At 40.8% G+C, this 20,681-nt stretch overlaps 2 protein-coding genes across 8 annotated transcripts in view; one reads left to right on the forward strand and one right to left on the reverse strand.

Annotated features, from left to right (window-relative positions):
- DHX57 (DExH-box helicase 57) overlaps positions 1-4,365 on the forward strand; it is a 59,934-nt gene extending 55,569 nt beyond the window's left edge. For 3 of the 5 annotated variants that reach the window (XM_070379704.1, XM_005893764.3, XM_070379703.1), the window contains 2 exons: positions 2,092-2,292; positions 3,886-4,365. In XM_070379704.1, coding sequence (XP_070235805.1) covers positions 2,092-2,292; positions 3,886-4,029 — 345 coding nt within the window. In that variant the 3' untranslated portion in view covers positions 4,030-4,365. Of the gene's footprint in view, positions 1-562; positions 2,293-3,885 lie in introns of those variants that run through there. The other 2 variants (XM_070379706.1, XM_070379705.1) reach the window with 2 other exon arrangements.
- A 12,943-nt stretch (positions 4,366-17,308) lies between these two features.
- Positions 17,309-20,681, reverse strand: part of GEMIN6 (gem nuclear organelle associated protein 6) — a 39,752-nt gene continuing 36,379 nt past the window's right edge. For all 3 annotated transcript variants that reach the window (XM_005893763.3, XM_070379707.1, XM_005893762.3), the window contains 2 exons: positions 20,386-20,529; positions 17,309-17,956 (listed from right to left, as the gene is read on the reverse strand). In XM_005893763.3, the coding sequence (XP_005893825.1) occupies positions 17,581-17,956; positions 20,386-20,510 (501 nt within the window). In that variant the 5' untranslated portion in view covers positions 20,511-20,529 and the 3' untranslated portion in view covers positions 17,309-17,580. The remainder of the gene's footprint in view (positions 17,957-20,385; positions 20,530-20,681) is intronic.

Here is a 20,681-nt window from a genome sequence, read left to right on the forward strand (position 1 = left end):
TCTTCACTTTCTGGCATAAGGGTGGTGTCATCTGCATATCTGAGGTTATTGATATTTCTCCCAGCAATCTTGATTCCAGCTTGTGTTTCTCCCAGTCCAGCGTTTCTCATGATGTACTCTGCATGTAAGTTAAATAAGCAGGGTGACAATATACAGCCGTTGTTTAAAACTCTTCGTCTGTGGAGTCTACTGTAAACTCTCCTATAACCTTTCACATCTATCCCCTTCTTAGACCATGTCCCCCCACCCCAGCTGTCATTCTTTATGCTCCAGGCCACACCAGACTACCGACAGTATCTCCCAGTGCCATGACACAGGACGCACTGTTCTCTGTGCCTGGAGTGGCATTCTCATTCCCCGGCAGGCTCCTACTTATCCTTCAAGCCCAGTGCTCCTCTCCAAGTTGCTTCTTACTCCTGTTCCACCACTGTATAGTATGCGTTTTTCTACTGTTGCACTTATCACATTCTTTTATGGTTTATGGTATGTCTCATTCATAGACTTTTGAAATTCCTGAAGACAGGAATTGAATTTTATTCATTTCCACATTCTCCACGTCTAGCACAGTGCGTCGCCAGCATGAAGGCAGATGTTCAACAAAGCTTCATCTTGATAAAGAGATGGAGGAAAAGAGAATGAAGAGAGTTTGAAGTGTGAGGGCTGGTCAACCCCTGGAACTACTGAATGGAGTGTCAACAAAGCATGAAAAATATCTCCTTAAGCACAGAAGGGCCTGAGGACTAGGAGATCATCTGCCCTCTCCACTGCATGTGTACTTAGAAACCAGGGGCCCAAGTTATCTCCACTCCTCTCCTGAGTTTACCATGGCATTTCTGCAGTAAATCTAAGTCATCCATGCATCCAGTCAGTACCTGCCACCCGGTCTGTGCCAGGCACCATTGTAGGCCATGGAGGACAGCTGATGAGCTAGGGAGACACAGTCTCTGCCCTCAGGGAGCTTACATTCTAGAGGGGAAGACAGGCAAGAAATAAGTAAACAATCTCAGGTGAACAACAGATGTTAGAAAGTAAAACCATAAGAGATTGAGAGTGACAGGAGAGGGTTTTTAACTATAGTTGAAATTAACACAATGTTGTAAATCAGGTATATAGCTTCAGATGCATTTCTGTTACAGGTTACTACATATATTGACTATAGTTCCCTGTGCTATACAGTAAATCCTTGTTGTCTTTTATATACAGTGGTATCTATTAATCTCACATTCCTGATTTACCCCTCCCCCCTCAAGAGGGGCTGTTTTACATAGTGTGGTAAGGGAAGAGCCCTGAGGAGAAACAACTGGACAGGTCCTAAATGAAGTAAAGGGCAAGTCATGCAGGTATCTAAGAAGAAAACCTTCCAAGCCGGGGAAATAAGTGCAAAGACCATGAGATGAAAGCACATTTGGTGTGTTCCAGCAAACGCAAGAAGGAGAAGGCAGCCAGTGCAAATGAGGGGGAAGGTCAGGGGCGGCGGTGACAGAAGAGCTGGGACAAGCAGGCAAGGATCAGGACATGTGGGACCTTGTAATCCACAGTAAGGATCTGAGATTTTATCCTTGGAAAATCTCTGGAGGGTTTTGAGCCCTAACTGGTTTTTAAAAGATCACTGTGGCCACTGTATGGAAAAGAAACTGAGGATGCAAAGGGGCAAGTACACAGCAAGCCACTGCAGTGTTCTGTATGAGAGGATGGTTTGCACGAGGTGGTGGCTGTAGAAGTGGAGAGTTCATTGTGTATTTTGAAAATAGAACCATCAGGACTTAGTGATGATAGAGTGAGGGAGAGAAAGCAATCAAGGATGCTTCTAAATTTGGGGCTTGAGCAGCTAGGTGAATGGGAGTCTCACTTACTGAGATAGTGAACCCGACAAGCATAGGAAAACAGAGAGTTCCCTTGAACATAAGTCCAAGATACTTCTTAGCTGTCCAGGTGCAGACATCCAATAGGCAGCTGCAAGTACAAGGCTAGCGCTCAGGGGAAGGTACAGGCTGAAGGTCATCTGGGGAGTCACTGGACAGGTAACAGGTAAGTCCCTGGGACTGGTGGGATTCTGTGTATGTCACCAGTGACATCACTGTCATGTTCCAGGTCAGACACTTTGACAGTCCCTACCTGGTATACCACGAGAAGATCAAAACTAGTCGCGTGTTCATCCGAGACTGCAGCATGGTGTCTGTGTACCCACTGGTCTTATTTGGAGGAGGCCAAGTGAATGTGCAGCTCCAAAAGGGAGAGTTTGTTGTTTCCTTGGATGATGGTTGGATCCGCTTTGCAGCTGCTTCCCATCAGGTAAGGGATAGGGGCTCTGATAATATGAAATACAGGGCATTCCTTCAGGGAACAAGGACAGCAGAGCTGCCTTAGAGTGAATGATGCGTGTGCCGGGGACACTGAGCAAGACCGAGGCTGAAGTAAGGCCAGGGGTGGAGCTGTAGTAAGAGCTGAAGAAGTGCGCTGCGAGGGAAAGCCCGGGACAGTTGTGTGAAAGGACAGAAGCTGTGAGTGAGGTATTAGAGCTTTCTGTTATAGAAATATAGATTGAAAGAAAACATGGGTGAGCAGAAGTAAAAATTACCCTGATTCTACAGCCACCTTTAAAAAAAGATAATGGGTCTAAATGTTTTTATTCTCAGGTCTCAAATTATTCAGTATATGGAGTCTCTAGAAAACATTTAAGGGAGCGTATATTCAAGAAAAAATTTTAATATTTGCATCTGTTGGAAATCTTCTAATCTCCTATTGCAGGGGGCAGAAACACCAATTCAAACATTACAGTAAAATACACCAGTGAATTCCCTTTTAAAGTCTAAAGCAGCACTGCTAGGAAAAATATACGTGACACATACCTAAGAATTTTTCTAGTAGCCACATTTAAAAAAAGTAAATAGGTGAAATTAATTTTAATGTATTTTATAGAGCACAATTTTAATATATTTTATATAGCATAAAACATTTAAAAGTTTTAATTATATCATGTAATCAGTGTAAAAAATTGAGATTTTTATATTCTTTTTCATACTAAGTCTTCAAAATCTGGTGTGTATTTTATAGTCACAGTATATCTCAGTTAAGACCAGGCACATTTCATGTGTCATGAGATTAGCCACATGGAACAGTACAGGTCAGGAGGGCCAGGCAGGGTTGGTTTGATTCAACTGCTTAACGACAAAAGCCCGGCTGGCCCCTGGTATAGGATGGCTGTAGCTCCTGCACGTCCATGCAGCACACACGGCCCACGAGTGGAGACAGAACGCTGCTTTCCTGAAAGCCCACCTCTTCTTCTAAACCGGTTCCTGTCACTGCAGAATGTCATGGCCTCTAAGGCCTGGATCCCCTGAACCATTCACTCTGGTGCACGGCATGAGCCGATTAGATCAGAGTGTCTACTCCAAGGTTGCCACACAGTGGAGGAAGAGCCAGACAGGTGTTGGCCAGATGTCCACAGTGCCACTACATCAGCACGAGCAATGTGGTGCTGTCTCCCACCCCACCTCCTCACCAACCAAAGCATAAAAATTCCAAAGTTAGAGAGATTGTTTGGTTTAATGTCCGCCATTTTTAATTCTCAATTTTCCTGCTTCTCCTCTCAGACCTAATTGTAAAAGTTGGCCAAGCTTTAAAATGCAGAACATTGCATAAAAGCTGTTTCTGGATTTAATCTTGGTCCCCAGTGTACACTTCAGAGCTGTATGTTCCTATAATTGCATCAAGAAACTTTAGAAGCACTTTTAGGGGGAAGAAAAAAAAAAGTGTTTCATTCTCCCCCCATGGAATTAATAGCAGAGACCTAGAACAATGGTCATCACAACTGGAGAATTTCCTTTAACCACCTTTTCTCCCCTGGTGGTCCAAGCACTGCTTACATCGCAACTTTCATTTTAGGTGGCAGAATTAGTAAAGGAACTTCGTTGTGAACTTGACCAGCTCCTCCAGGATAAGATAAAAAACCCAAGCATAGATCTGTGCACCTGTCCTCGAGGGTCACGGATCATCAGCATGATTGTGAAACTTGTCACCACACAGTGAAGACTGTCGCGGAGAGTGCTCACTCCTCCCCTGCTTGCTCAGCTGGGAACCAATAGCGGCACTTCGACACCCAGCTGCGGTGTGGGGGCCGCTGGGGAAGGAGCCCGGGCAGGCTCTGCTGAGTCAGCTGCAGCCACACACGCCTTTAGGGACGTTTTCCAGACTGAGTGTTGCTAACCAAGCAGTGGGCACTCCTGCCTGGCACAGTTTGGAGTGTCAGTGTGAGACAGCTTAAAAACCAACCTGCCTGTTTTTTTTCCTCTCTGACTGCCCTGGAATGAATGAAATTCATCTGATAACACAAAAGTGAACGTTTAATACAGTGGTTTTAATCTCTGTTTTTCTCCTGCTTTTTATTAGAGTGAGATGAGGGGCATGAGGAGAAATACCAGTTGTTTTTTTCTGTCATAAAAGCTCAACTGAGAGAAATCAGAACAGAAGGGAAAAAATCATGTGAGCAAGAAAAATTAAAACTTCATTTTCAGCCATAGGTCATTATGTAAACTTCATTTGTGAGGGGTTTATTTTTACTCATTAAAATTCAGCTTAAAAAAAGTTGAGTTCTTATTTGTTATTAAAATGTGAGCTGGTTTTATCAGTAACACTCTTATTCTTAAAAGCAGAACAACCTGGGTGTTTTCATTCTCTTTTGGGTTTTCCATTTATGAGTCTGACTCTGTCTTTTGAACTCGCCCGGATCTAAGGGCCACATTTCACATTACCTGAAGGGGAATTTTATTGGTATTCTCAGAACATAGTTGGCATGGTTCAGGTTCATGGAGAAAGTTGCCATGCTAGTGTCAGATTTATAGCCATAAAAATACCTTCTATGAGAGTGCTTATTTTCAGTCACCACTTAGGTTAATATGGCACTCACATTTTTTAAAAAAAATATGAATACATTTACCTTGGCTAGATAGTTTTCAGTGTCCAAGAAGAATTCCAGAAAAATGAGTGGAAGACGTACTCTTGTATGTATAGCCCTCAGGTAGAGAGTTACTACAGGTTTCCCACTACAGACAGAATTCACACTAATTCAACAAAAGCACCTCAGTGAAGGATGTTCACCTTTCAAGCTATTATTTTAAGTTTCCAGGAAACCTCCTAGACTGTCCAGATGGTCACATATGTCCGTGGTCCCCGACCTTTTTGGCATTAGAGACTAGTTTGATGGAAGACAGTTTTTCCATGGACTCGAGTAGGGGAGAATGGTTTGGGGATGATTCAAGCGTATCAGCCCCACCTTAGATCATCAGGCATTAAATCCCGAAGGTTAGGGGCCCCTGGCATATATGATATCACTTACGTATAATCTAAAAAAAAATAGGTGATTCAAACAAACTTACTTACAAAACAGATTCACAGGCATAGAAAACTTATGGTTATCAAAGTGTATGGCAGGGTGGGAGGTAGAGAGATGGGAAAGAAATTAAAAGTTTGGGATTAACATGTAAATACTACTATGTATAAAATAGGTTAACAAGGAACTGCTGTATGGCACAGGGAACTATATTCAATATCTTGTAAGAAAAAGAATGAAAAAGTATATTCAATATATGTATAACTGAAGCACTTTGCTGTACCTTTGAAATATTTTAAATTAACTATATCAATTAAAAAAAAAAAAAAAAAACATAAATCCTATCAATCTCTAGATGTGCCAGACTGAAAAAGTTTGGAAAGCCTTGACTGAAGGCATTATAAGAAAATCCTCACCCCAAACAATTTCTTAAGCTCATCATTGTAATTTTGAAATAAATGAAATTGGATTCTTTATTTGTGATTCAAGTCAGAAAGCAGTAGTATTTCAAGGTGAAACTGGATTTCCAAGCACCAGTAAGATGGTCAGCTTTTAACGTTAATTTTATGGAGAAGTCTGTAAATGATTTCCCAAATACTCATTTTACAGGAATCTAGTTAGGGAACAATATTAAATGAAGTTCTCGCTACAGAATTAGCCCACACTGCTGTTTTGTCCAATATGTAACTGGGAAGTTCTCAGGAAATGAAAATAGCTCAACACTTAGGGAGGCGGTCAGGTTGATAAAACATTAGCTTTGTCTTCTTCCTTCTGGAGTTCCATATCTAAATGTTACAACTCAAACTCTCTGAGAAGTAATGAACTTTAGTCTTTATCCTCCCCATTCTGTTATCTGAGCAGTTTACTATATCAAAGCATGCAGACTGTGGATCTGTAGGCATGAAAATTTTTTCTATTTCTAGGCAATGGTGTGAATGTGTCCCTGAGAGGTTGTCATAAAATAATGCCTATGAAAGTGAGATAGGCTGGGGTCTGGGGCTCTTTGCTGCAGTGCTTGTACCTGGGCAAACGTCTCCTGGAGCAACAAAGTAACAAAAAAATATATATGTAAGGGACTAAAAACTGCCTAAATGGGCAGTGGGGCAACTTATGAACAAGATGCAAAAAGAGCAAAAACCCACACAGCACTGTCAAGGGTGTGGGCAGACCACCTTTGCCATCCCTCTGGCCTAACCCCTGCATCCACCCCTGCCCTCGCCCTGTTTAAGGAACCAGTGCTCCCCTCCTCAGGGAGTGACCAAGGGAGCCGACTTGTTTCTGTTACCGCCTGCTGCAGTAGGAGCCCTGCAAAGCCTCGCCCAAGTCTGGCCTTTTGTCAACTTCTACTGATTAAGGAGGCCAAGAACCCTAGTCAGGAACAAAAGTACTTTGTAAAATTAAAATACAGCAAATGTAAGCAAATTGGGACTGAGGGGTGGTTTTCAGATGCAGCCCAGGCTGGCTCTCAGGGGACAGCACTCTGTTGTGGTCTCAGTTGCTGGACTGAGAGCTGGTGAGCTTGGGCTTCACACTCTGAGGGTGTCTTGTGGGTGTCACTCACTTGCTACATAAATAATGGATTCCTGGGGGTTCCCAGGGACAGGAGAGTATGGTCACACAGCCATATTATGCCCGAACAAGCCTAGGCAGAGGCTGCCTCTTTCCTCCTAAATCATGCTAGAAATAAGCATAATTCCTAGGGTTTATTTTCCCCCAAATGCAGGGAGAAATCTGCTTAATATGTACAAAGTGAGCTATATTGTTTTCAGAAATTAGAGCTTGATTGTGAATCTGTGTCAGTCAATATTTGAGTTCCATGGTACAGAGTGCCTTAAACAATGAGTACAATTCTTTATCACTGCAGTAGGTTCAGATCCTTCTAGAGTGATAGGCTTCTTCCATGTCTAAAACTGCAGTGACAGTGAACAGTTAACCACCGTGGGTCATTAACATGGAGAAGCTTTTTCTTGCCATTTCTAAGTTACCACGCAAAAGGTATATCAAAGACTGGTCTTAAATATGACTTGCAGCCAATCACTGATCCTTAAGGTGCTTTAAAATCTGTTTTCATAATTTGTTGCATCAAAGAGCAGAAAAAGAGTTCTTTTGGGGAACTGAAGCTCTGTGTGTGAATCATTAGGAAAGAGTACAATCAATGTTTCATAAATACACAGGACAGCAGCCCAAATTTGAACTTTTTCCCACAGTTTGGCCTCTTTGCCCCATCCATGCCCGACTTGAGCCACTCAGCTCTACTCCCAAATCAGTTCTAACCAGCTGCCTGGTAAACAAGCCAGAAAACAGCACCCCAGTGAGATAGCTGGGAAGAGGATGCCTTGGAATCAATGGACTGGGTTTTTTCAACTCTTATTTCAGTGTTTTAGGAAAGAAACAAATGGCAGCAAAAGCCAGCATAAGAGGGGTTTGTTTGGAAAAGCAAACACTCAGGGGTGGCTTTGGAAATTCAGCCCAATCCCATAACTACCAAACAATGAGAAGCGGTATTTAGGATGATGACCCTGACATGTTACAAATACAATATTGCTTAAAATGGTAAAGTATATAATAATTAACATTTCAACAGAAGCATTTCAAAACAGTGAAGTTTTTAAAAATTATTCCTTATGTATAGAAAATGAAGTGTCTGCTGCCTCCGTCCAACCTAGCTGTTACCAAAAATGATCTGAAGGAGTTAATTTTCCTTTTATGTTCAATGATTTTAATCAAGAAACTATCCTTGCCTGGTTTTTCTACAACAATTAAAAGACAAGCTAACTTAACCAAAAAGACTTATTTACTTCATGAGTAAATGAGTAAATTACTCATTTAATTCATTTACTTCTGCTTTTAATAAGTTTTGTCTCATTCCATTCTTGGGTTTCAAATGTGTAGTTTGAAAGGTTAACAGGGAAAAAAAAAAAGAAAGGTTAACAGATACTTTTGTTGTAAGACTTTATTTGTCCAGAGAGATTGATTAATTATAACAAATATATGTACAAAAACGAAAGAAGTTTCCTCATGGAAGAAAATGTAGTTTTTATTTTAAAATCTCTGGTTCTCAACTTAGGGCAGTTTTGCTCCCCAGGGGACACCTGGCAATATTTGGAGATGTTACATATGAAGGGGGAAGAGTATCCCTGGCAACTAGTGGTTAGAAGCTAAGGATGCTGCTAAATATCTTACATGCACAGGACACCTGAACAAAAAAAAAAAAATCACCCATTCAAATTGCCAGTGCCAAGGTAAAGAAAACCATTCTAAACAACATGAGATAGGTAACTGCTTATAAAGTCTATTAGTTATTAGTCAGATGTAAAGTATGCCCATACTACTACTACTAAGTCGCTTCAGTCGTGTCCGACTCTGTGCGACCCCATGGACTGCAACCTACCAGGCTTCTCCGTCCATGGGATTCTCCAGACAAGAACACTGGAGTGGGTTGCCATTTCCTTCTCCAAAAGTATGCCCATAGTCGTCTTTAAAAATATAAGTATACTTGGACTAACCGAAAGCAAAATCTCTGCCAAATCAACTCTAATAAACATGCACTGTGTGACTAGGAGCTTAAGAGTATATCATTTTATTAAAAACACACAGTACTTGAGAAATTGAGGTAAATGTATGTAAGAATGGCAAAGTCATGCACAGATAGGTAGGGATACTTTTCCTTTAAAAAGATGTTCTACCGTAAAAAAATTTTTAAGTCATTTATTTTGAAAATGTGAAAAGTCAAGACATGCTTTTTGAAAATGTTATAGTTAATATAATTATATGTGATACTAACACTGCTAACACTCTCCACTGCCAAATTTAGTTTTCGTACTTAGGTCCATATTAAGGTGTTTAAAACATGAACACATGTACCCTTATCTTTCTATTATTTGAACAGAGTCCAATCTAGTAGACTTTGGCCAATACAGTAAAACACAAATTGGGTTAATAAAAGGGGGGATGGGAGTATACAGCACTACAGGTCTATGATTGTAAAATGTTTAAGTCTAACATGAAGCCTAACCAGAACTATAATTTCTATGTTCAGTAATCCACCTCCCATAGTTTGAACCAGAAAAAAAAAAAAATCAGTTTTGTTTTAGGACTTGATTATTAGTAAGATGACCAGACTGAATGTCAAAAATGTGTTGTGTACTTTAAAAGACAGATGTACAGTCAGAGGCCATGCTACACCATGGGCACCAAGGGACTACCCATGTGAGGGAACTAACCCACTAATTACAGACCCAGCATAAAACAACTTGTAATTAGACATTTCTCTTAATGCCACTCTTCTGTCTCTGAAATTCACCTGTGCTCTTTCCCATTTAAACTTCAGCTGTCCCCATTATTTCTAGCCCATAAATCTTTATACCATCTTTTTCTACAGTAAGCATGGCTAAGACTGGATTAATCGAAGCATGCAATCTGATTAGTTAACAAGAAGGCTGATTGTCCATTTTATAACTAACATGGCTAATTTGAAACCCATACTGGGGTTACAGAAATTCCTCTCACATTTATACTCATAATTTCAATATAACCATTTTATTTTAATCAGGTACTATAGAATGTAAAATGGCGCAGCCATGTTGGAAAATAGTGTGACAGTTTCCTAAAATGTTAGTTGTCACGTAACCTAGCAACTCCACTCCTAGGTATTTCACCCAAGAAATACGAAAATATATGCCCAAAGACTTGCCCCAAATGTTCACAGCAACATTATTCATAATTGCCCCAAACTGGAAACAATCCAAATATCCATTAAGCAAAATGTAAGTATATTCACAATGGAATATTATTCAGTAATAAAAAGAAGCCACTGATATATGCTACAACATGGAGATCAAATTCAGGATTTAGGGGAATATTTTAATAAGTTGTGGTTCATCAACACAATAGATATAGTCTTAAATATTATACAAGTGAGTAAAGTTATTTTTAAAAAATGTTTTATTTGGCTACTTCAGGTCTTAGTTTTGGAATGCAGGATCTAGTTCTCTAACCAGAGTAAATTTAAATGGAGCCAGTCGGACACAGACTATACATTGTATGATTCCATTTAAAGGAAATATACCCCCCAAAATCAAATCTATAGATACAGAAAGCAGTGATTGCCTGGGGTGGAGAGTGCGAATGGGAATCTACTGCAAATGAGACAGAGGGTCTTGTGGCGACAATGGAAATTTAAAAAAAAATTAGATTGTGATGATGGCTGCACAACTAAATTTACCAAAATAAATGAATCACTGAATTATGCCTTGAGGTGGATGAATTTTATGTTAATATCTCAATGAAGCTTTTAGAAATATGTATGAAGATGCCTTTGATTACAAAGGAGAAGAAGTGATTTTACAGTGGAAAAATATGACAGCACCACCTTAACCAAGTGATCATGGTTAACATCACAAACATGGGCCAGATCAGCACAGGATGCCTCCTGATGCACTGAGAAGAATACACTATCATCTCCAGGGTCTTCCTTTCCCAAAAATGCACACCGATATGGATCACTGGGAAACAGAGAAACCCAAATTGAGGGATATTGCACAAAATAACTGGCCAATATTGAAAAATGTCAATGTCATGAAAGTCAAAGAAAGATTGAGGAATTACTCCAGAGTAAAGGAAACTAAAGGGACATGATCCAAATACAAGTCGTTTTTTGATATAGTGAACATTGAGCAATAGGCAAAATCTAGATAATGTCTGTATTAAATTATACTACTGTATGAATATTAGTTTTGATAACTGTACCATGGTTAAAATGTTCTCACATTTCCATTGTATCCACAGTTTATTCTCAAACAGTTCAGGAAGAAACATGAACACACATGCACAGAAAATGCAAATGTGGCAAGATGTTAACATTTGCTGGATAAAGGATACAGGACAGTTCTTTGTCCTGTTCTCGTGTATTTTCTGTAACTCTAAAATTATATCCAAATAAGTTAAAGCGATGCATGTACAATTAAGTTGCTTATTAACATATTAATATATAGCCATGTGAATAAAAATAAACACAAAGAAACAGTTATAATAAGATGAGAATATGGGGGGAAATAACTTTCTGAAAATAAAGATTAAAAAAAAAATTAAGATATGATTCAAAGAGTACCCATACTGGAAACACATGGAGAAATGTCAATAAACACAAAGCAACTGTAAAACACCATCTTCTGTTCAGTCATAAAAATTGAGTAAAATACTAATACTCTACGGGTGTAATGAAATTTGTATACACATTATTGTTGTTGATGTCAAGTAACACAAACTAAAGAGTATTGTACTTTCATTTCTAAGCACTAGTTTTGGAGGGGTTTTTTTAGCATTTGGTTGCACCCGGTCTTGGTTATGGCACATGGGATCTAATTCCCTAACCAGGGATCGAACCTGTGCCCCCTGCACTGGAAGCACAGACCAACAGAGAAGCACTGGACCACCAGGAGGTTCCTTCTAAGCACTAGCTTTTGATAACAGCAGTCAAGACATATGAAGACATTCTTTGCACCATAAACTATGATAGCAAAAAGAACATCAAAAGAAAATGTTTAATAAGTTTTAGTCCATCAACACAGTACAGTGTTGTCCTTAGATCATGAAAACTACAAAAACAACTATATACATTGTATGCAAAAGTAAAAAAGCATGTCTGATAACGATATAATTTTTAATAAAGAAATCCTTTAATGACTGAAAAATGAAAACCAGTGGTGTAATAATGAAGGCAGGAAAAGCTGGAGGTGATAGATGTGTTTATGGCATAGACTGTGGTGATGGTTTCATGGGTGTATGCTTCTCTTCAACTCATCAGGCTGTATACACTATGTAGTTTTTTGTATGTTACTCCTTCGTCAAAGTAGTTTTTTTTAAACCAATTGTATTTGGCAGTGGATGCAATTGCTAAGCTGCTAAGTCGCATCAGTCGTGTCCGACTCTGTGTGACCCCATAGACGGCAGCCCACCAGGCTCCCCCGTCCCTGGGATTCTCCAGGCAAGAACACTGGAGTGGGTTGCTATTTCCTTCTCCAGTGCATGAAAGTGAAAAGTGAAGTCGCTCAGTCGAGTCCGACTCCTAGCGACCCCATGGACTGCAGCCTACCAGGCTCCTCTGTCCATGGGATTTTCCAGGCAAGAGTACTGGAGTGGGGTGCCATTGCTGCTAAGTCACTTCTGTCGTGTCTGACTCTGTGCGACTCCATAGACGGCAGCCCACCTAAGTATGTGTAATTATAGTCCTTCACTGCTCTGATTTCTCCCCAAATTTATAGTAATCCTTAGCTTTGACTCTAGCATTCTAGAAGCTACTCCAAGAGGCATCATAAAAATTCTAGTTCTCAAAACAATTGTGAATGTTTCAAATTTCATTAATTTTATTGAAAACAATTCATGGGAGGTGTATTTCAGCTATAACATTTAGGAGGAGAGATTTAGGAAATCAAGTGCACAGTGGATAGCAAGATACAGGGCAGAGGTTGGAAAGTTTGCTCCAAGACTGAAAGATACTCAAAGTCCTGAAAACCTTTTGTTCTGAAAAATATTCTTGACACCAGTTGTGTTCAAAGACTGCCCTGGAGCTGGCTTTGGGGAGGATCTCCCCCTGGGAATCTGGAACCAGGAGAGGGATGAAAAACAGGCAGGTTAAACCCTCAGGGGGAATTTGAACTGAGGAACTGGCTGGCCCAACTCCCTAAGCAGAGAGGTTTCCGTGGCAGGGCCAAATCACATATCCTCAGGTTTGGCTCACAAGGCAAATTTTCAAACAAATCAGAGGACTCAGCTGCCAAGAAAGTCTGTCCCCAGCTCATTAGTCTGACAGCAGGTAAGTCTGCCAACACCAGTGCACCTGTCCCTGGGCCGAGGTTCACTCCTGACCAACTGTGCATAATTTCCTATATGTCTTTTTTCAAGACCTCCCTCATTTTGTCAGAATCTTTTCCATTTAATTTGTTCTTATTCCCCTTCCCCTATCCAAAGACATCTGAGGGTTTGAAGGGGAAAGGCTATGTGATAAATTTCACTTTTAGGATTCTGGAACTCTACAGTTGTGAGGGAAGGCCCTTCTGTTCCCCCAGGCTTCTAAACTGCTTTTGCAAGGGTAATCTGATGGAACTCTACAGTTGTGAGGGAAGGCCTTTCTGTTCCCCCAGGCTTCTAAACTGCTTTTGCAAGGGTAATCTGATCTGGGACAGGTAGCTACCATTATCTGGGAGTTTGTTACAAATGCAAGCTCTTGGACCCCTACTAGGTCAGACTGGACTGCTGGGCCCTACTCCCAACTGTGTTAGCAAGCCCTCCAGCTGATTCTGATGCTTGCAAAAGTACAAAAAGCACTTGGATACATCCTGTTAATATTAGACAACCATGCAGGAAAGTAATTTAGCTATGTTATCAAAGTGCTTCCAAAGACCCCCTAAAACCCAAGTATTTTAAAGTATTTCTTCCAAAAGGCACAAGATTCCTTTTGTATGGATGGGACATAAACCCTCCTTGACCCCTGGTGGACCATGCTAGTTCAAGGCTCTCCTAGGGCAAGCTTTTCTGTAAACAGCCATATTTTTCTGAAGATACAATCCATATCATTTCTGTCAATACTCAACTCTGCCACTGTGGTTCAACAACAGCCACAGACAATACACAAAGCAGTGGGTATAGCTGTGTTCCAATAAAACTTTAATAAACAGAGGCAGCAGGCTGGATTCTGCTAAGGGCCTGAAGTGTGCTAACCCATCCTCGGGTTCTAACCTGATGCGGGAACCCTGGGGTCACTGTAGACATTCCCCTGAAAAGTCCCAGTTGGGCTGTATCTACAGGCGTGCAAGCCTTGCAGTTGCCGAGTCAGTCCAAAGAGGGAGTCTGGAAACAGCGACACAGCTATCACTGGTTTAATAGATGGGGGAGTTTACACACCTGAAGAAAAGTCCTGGAGGAACAACCCATCACATGTGGCAGACAGACAAGGTGGCGAGCAGGACACAGTGATAGCGGCGGTCTTGGCTCGGGGCGGGGGGGCAAGACCACCTTTTAAAAGGTGGTTGGAGACTACCTTTTACAGGGGGAATTGACCTCACGTTGGCTCAGTTACCAGGGAAACCAGCAACTGAGACCCATCCCTTACAGCCCCTCAGGTTAACAACCATCATCAGGGCAGATGTTTCCCATTAATAAACTAGCAGATGGAGCCATTCTGGCCCAAGGATTAGAACACTCACTGGCTGGGGCAAGGGCGAGCACATTTGTTCCAACACAGTGTAGGCGCAGCAGGGACTCATCAAGCAGATGTACAGACAGCAAAGGGCAGCCGTCTTGAGTGACCTGACCATACACTCCACAACCCTTACCCCCTTAAGTCTGCCTCTCTTATGTGATATTCCTGGGGTCAGGTATGTAGAGGTGCACCTCCACCCAATAAAACAAGTGCAATACAGACAACAGCAGCTGAAGAGTATCAAAAGTGTAAGACGTGGGTAAATTTGGAGCCAGGCACTTCCTGGGTCCATTTTTCACGGAAGTCCCAGGGAGGACATCTTGCTGTAGACCCAGCAAAGAGGTCACTGATACCTCCCAATCTGCGAGCAGCTCCCTCTGCTCAGACAGGTGAAACGCCAAGATGTTTAACAGGCACGATATAGGGGAGATCATGATCATTAGCCAAATCTACCCTCATCCTGCTCAGCTACCCTTAGTCCCCACAGACTGTGCCAAATACAGGCAAGGTGGCAGAAGATTGTAAGGTTAATATAATAAATGGTGCCTTCCTCCAGTAAATGCCTGCCTTCCTCTCAGGTGGGGCAGGTGTAAGACAGGTGAAATCTGTCCCTTTCTAATCCTATTCCCCACAGGGGACTTACCCAAACCACAGGGGACTTACCTGCCAATTCCAGAGCCATTTCTTTAATAATATGTTCCCGAAGGCAGAAATTGTGGCAAGGGCAAAAGTGAGTTATTGTCCTGACCAGTAGTAGACAATGGTTCCTTTGGGGGTAAACAGTTGAACTCAGATGGTGTTGACTAGTTGCCTGTGGGTTAACACGGCATAAGCACTGGGACAACTGTTCTGGGATGTTCAGTTATAGTTTCTAGGCTGGAGTTAGCCTCCTGGGCCCACAAGTACAGAAATTTCCTATCTTGGTTGTTGAAGCAATCCACTCATCCTTTCAACTAACCTGGCAGCAGGGGGGTCATAGGGTGGGTAGAAATGCCAGTGTGTCATCTTTACTGGCCCATATCTGAACTTTATGGCCAATGAAGTGGATTTCTTGGCCACTATTATGTCCACGGCGGTGCTGTATGTCATGCACGGCTCTTCTAGATCCTAAATAGTGGTTTTTGCATTACTCGACAACTTGAGTAGGCATTTTATAATGTCTCTCATCTGTTATACTACTTTGTAGACTACATGTAGCTGCTCTTCCAGCACACTGCATCACTGCTCTGTCCCTTTCCATAGCTGGGAACAGAAGCTCAAGGGGACTCCGATTATTTTGCCATTGCACAGACCTGTACCAAACTCTTCCAGGTAACTGGCCATGTCCAATTCCAATTCATGTCCTAAGTTAATATCCCTGCTGCTGCTACTGCTGCTAAGTCGCTTCAGTAGTGTCCGACTCTGTGCGACCCCACAGACAGCAGTCCACCAGGCTCCGCCATCCCTGGGATTCTCCAGGCAAGAACACTGGAGTGGGTTGCCATTTCCTTCTCCAATGCATGAAAGTGAAAAGTGAAAGTGAAGTAGCTCAGTCGTGTCCGACTTTGAGACATGGACTGCAGTCTACCAGACTCCTCCTCCATCCATGAGATTTTTCAGGCAAGAGTCCTGGAGTGGGTTGCCATTGCCTTCTCCGTAAGTTAATATCCCTAAAGCCTGTAATTGCTTAGAGGTGGTGGGTCAGGGGTATGCTGTCCTTTGTAGGTAGTTCAGATCCCTTGTGTTGTGTCTATGTTCACCAGCCATCCCCCTGCAGTCAGTCAGATGAGCCACAGGCATGGGGCTGCTCTATAAACTGCTAAGAGACTGAATTTAACAGGATATCATCAATGCAATAAAAGACAGAAACCATCTTTCATGGCTAGTCAACTGCCACAGGGCTCCACACACTAGTGGATGGCCACCCTGAGATTCCTCCCAATCCCCCACAACTTTTCATTCCCCGTCCTTACATCTCAGTGGTCACAGGAGTACCCTTAGCCTCCTGGCTACTTTGTGAATTGTTGGGCTACAAGCCTTGTGGATGCCCAGCCTTGGGACCAGAAAGAGCCCAGAGACAGCAACAAAGACATTAAAAGCTTATTGGACACAGGGATCTTACATGTCCGAAGCAAGGTCCTAGAGCAACACCTCCACCATGTGTGGTGGATAGCAGGCATAACCTGGCGGCAGCCCTCACTCACCCGGCAGGGAGGAGGCTCCTATTTATTCAAGATTTAATGTCAGGTTGCCTCATCAGTTACCAGGGAAACCAGCAGCTAGACCGGTCCCTTACAGCCCCTCAGCAGCCATAATACTTGTCACACTTACCTTTTCCCTCAGATATATTAGCCAGTGTTCACTTTTAAGGCTTTGAGAGTTATAAGGCTTATGTGTTAAGATTTTACCAAAACTTTCAAGTTTCAACCAAAAAGGAATACATTCTGATTCAAAAGCTATTTCATCATTACACTAAAAAAAATTTTTTTAATAGACATTTTAAAAAAAGAGACATCTAGGGACTTCCCTAGTGGCCCAGTGGTTAAGATTCCACACTTCCAATGCAGGGGGTGAGAGTTCAATCCCCGGTCGGGGAACTAAGATCCCACACGTCATGCAACCACCAAAAAAAAAAAAACTCTATGCCTGTGGTGATAGTTGCACAACACGGTAAATACATCAAAAGTCACTGAACTGTGCAAGGAAAGCTAGTGAATTGTATGGTATGTTAACTATAACTCAATAAAAATTAAAAAAAAAAAAGACACATCTAGTTAGAATAAGCAGTGTTAACAAGACTGTGATTTTACCTTAGCATTTTATATTGAATCTAACATGTTGCATCTTTTTCCAAATACATTTCTTGCCTAATAGAAATGGAGGTGTATTCCCATCAAAAGAAGAGATTCTTGTAATTCTGTTGTCCCCAAGTTAATTTTGTTTGAGATGTCATCCTTGCCCAGTTCACTTATTAGTACCAATAATCCCCATCTTTGATTTTACCTAAAACAACAAAGAACTTTCAAAAATATGAAATCTTATTTCAATCAGTACATCCATAGTTCTTAGCCTCTCATTGGGAAGCTTCAAGATGTCCTTGAATAAGATCCTGAACACGGGACAAAATAATCTCATTAGAACTGTTGCAATTTTCTGGACCATATGGTGGGTCTATAGTCAAGACCCCAGCCACACAGAGAGTCTTTCGTGAATCTCTCTGTTCGGTGATGGGGATGTGATTCTTCTCCAGCCATTTCTTCAGGCTGTTCTTCCTCTTTTCCAGATCCTCAGGGCTGTATGCTTTGCAGTCTCCAGACATGAACAAATGCATCAGCTTCTCTCGCACGCTATGGTCCCCTTCATTCACAATTTCAACAGTCTGTACAGCATGTCCCATAATTCCAGTCACAGACATGCTTCCATCTTCAAGGAAGTTCACGAGGACAATACTTTGGAGGAAAAATAAGTTCAGACCACAGTTGCAAAAGAAAAACCTAAAGGCCCATAAAACTAAGGAAGCAATGAAATGAGCGCATCAACCCCAACAGGTCACTAGAACAACAGGGAATGTTCTCTCCACTTTAAATTAATACTCTCACCACCAAATATTTTCACTTGTTTAACATGAATTCTCTGAAGGTCCTAAACATCTAAACCTTTTGTCCAGCTAATCATTGTGGGATGTAGTTAAAGCATTACTTTAAAAGTTATGAATGTTTTAATATGTATTAGGAAAGAAGAGAGTACAGATTTAACTTTTAGAGTTAGGAAACAAATGAATAACTCCCCTTCAGAGCAGACCAAAGAAATAACACAGCACAAAATTAATGAAACAGAAAACAGAAGAGTCAAGTCAGTAAGAGGATCATCAAAGCCAAAAGCTGGTTCTTTGAAAAGGGTATATAAATTTCACAAAACTCAGGCAAGATTAATAAAAAGAGAAAGAAGGCACACATAAATAGTATTAGGAATAAGGCAGCAAAAAATAATAGTATAAAATATTAAAAACATTTAAACCAGTAATTTTGACACTTAGAAAACTTCCTAGAAAATATGAATTTCTACTACTGACTCAAAAAGAAAGAGAGAGAATGTAAATAGTCCTATAACCTTAAAAAAAAAAAAAAAAAAAAACCTGAAATAACCAGTTTAAAACCATCCCATGGCGGGGGTGAGGGGCGGGGGGGTGTGGGGCTGGCAGGGGTTGAGAGGGGGAAAGGCCCAATTTTACCACAAAATTCTATAAAATTGTCAAGAATCAAACATTTCCAATCCAACCAATCTAATTCTCCTAAGGACTGTAAAAGGGAGATTATGCCATAACTCAGTTAATGAGGTTAATATAACCCTGATACCAAAAGCAGAGGACAGGATTAAAAAATAAAATTATAAGCTAATCTCACTTATGAATATAAATGCAAAAATCCTAACTAAAATACAATATATATGATATGATATGATGCAATGTGACATGATAGAATTTCATTTCTGTGGTACTGTCCCCCAAAACCTATAATCCCAGTCTATGAGAAAACATCATACAAACCCAAATTGAGAGATATTCTGTTAAATACCTCACCAAAACTCTTCAAAAGTGTCAGGGTCATGAAAAACAATTAAAAAAGGACTGAGAAACTACCACATATCAGAGGAGACTAAGGAGACACGGTGATTAAATGTAATGTGGGACCTTGGACTGAATTCTAGAACAGAAAATCCTTGGCTTGGAATCCATAAAAAGGCCATCAGTGGAAAAACTGATAAAATCCAAATGATTGTAGTTTACTTAGTGAAAACTTTTAGTTCTGACAAATGTTTGATGGTTGTGAAAACTGCTAATATTAGGGGAAGTTAGATACACAGGTACTCTCTGTACTTTCCTTGCAATTTTTCTGTAAATCTAAAATCATCCCAAAATAAAGTATGAGTGTATCACTACCTTTAAAGTAGCCTTGCAAAAAATAATTCTGATCCTAATCACACCTCTAGATATGAATACCAGTTTATAAGAAATACAAACGGTAAAAGAACATGTTAAACTACACCATGATAATGCAATGAGCTAAATTCACAGTGTGTTCAATTTGAAGACAAATGACTCCATTTCTTCAACAAAATATAACATGGAAAACCAAAGAGAAAGTACAGTCACAGATTAAGATTCTTAAAGAGACATATCAACAAGTTGATAGGCCAACATTAAAGAGATACTTTGGAAACAATCAGGAAAACCTGAACTCAAACTAGGAATTAGCTAATATTAAAGTTACTATTACTTTTGTTAGGTGGTTATAATGGTATGTGGTTACATTTATTAAAGAGTCCTAATCTGCTAAGAGATATATTTAAGGATTTATGAACAAACTTTAGTCAGTAATAGGCTTTAAAATATTTGGAAGGCGGAATAAGATTAGTGTTTATTATATTACTCTCTTCACAATTGTGTATATGTGAAATTCTCCAACAAAATGTAATTAAAAGGAGTGTCTCATTTCTACAAACTTGGCTGGTTTGACGGAAATCTACAGTTTGACAGTATTTAGGTTGAAAGGAAATTAAGTACTTATATGAGAATAATCAGTCTTTCATTTATTTATCTGCTTTCTTAGTATGGATATGGCTTCCTTGGTGGCTCAGACGGTAAAGCGTCTGCCTGCAATGCGGGAGACCTGGGTTCCATTCCTGGGTCGGGAAGATCCCCTGGAGAAGGAAATGGCAACCCACTCCAGTACTCTTGCCTGGAGAAGTGCATGCACTGAGGAGCCTGGTAGGCTAGAGAGAGTCAGACATGACTGAGTGAGTTCACTTTTCTTCGGTATGGATATAACATATAGGCAGTGCAGGGGGGTGATTTCAGGGAAGCAGGACTCGTACTCACTTGGCAGAGACTGGGTCTGTGGTTAAAACCCATCCTTTATACTCCTTGTCACTGGCTGTTACGCTGACCGCTTTGTAAGTGTAATCTTGCCATTCTAAGGGGCCTTTCTTCATCCATTCATTCATGGCTGCCAGCTGGCTAGATCTAAAACAACCACCAGTTAGGATTAATATATATGTTCCCCCCAATGAAATGTCTCACCCCTAATTTCCATTCTAGAGGTAGAGAACACCAGCGATTTGCATCATCTTCCATACCAGAAAAAGTTAAATTTTACTATTCAGTCTGAAAGCCAC

The sequence above is a fragment of the Bos mutus genome, chromosome 11 (assembly GCF_027580195.1).
Source record: "Bos mutus isolate GX-2022 chromosome 11, NWIPB_WYAK_1.1, whole genome shotgun sequence".
NCBI lineage: Eukaryota > Metazoa > Chordata > Mammalia > Artiodactyla > Bovidae > Bos > Bos mutus.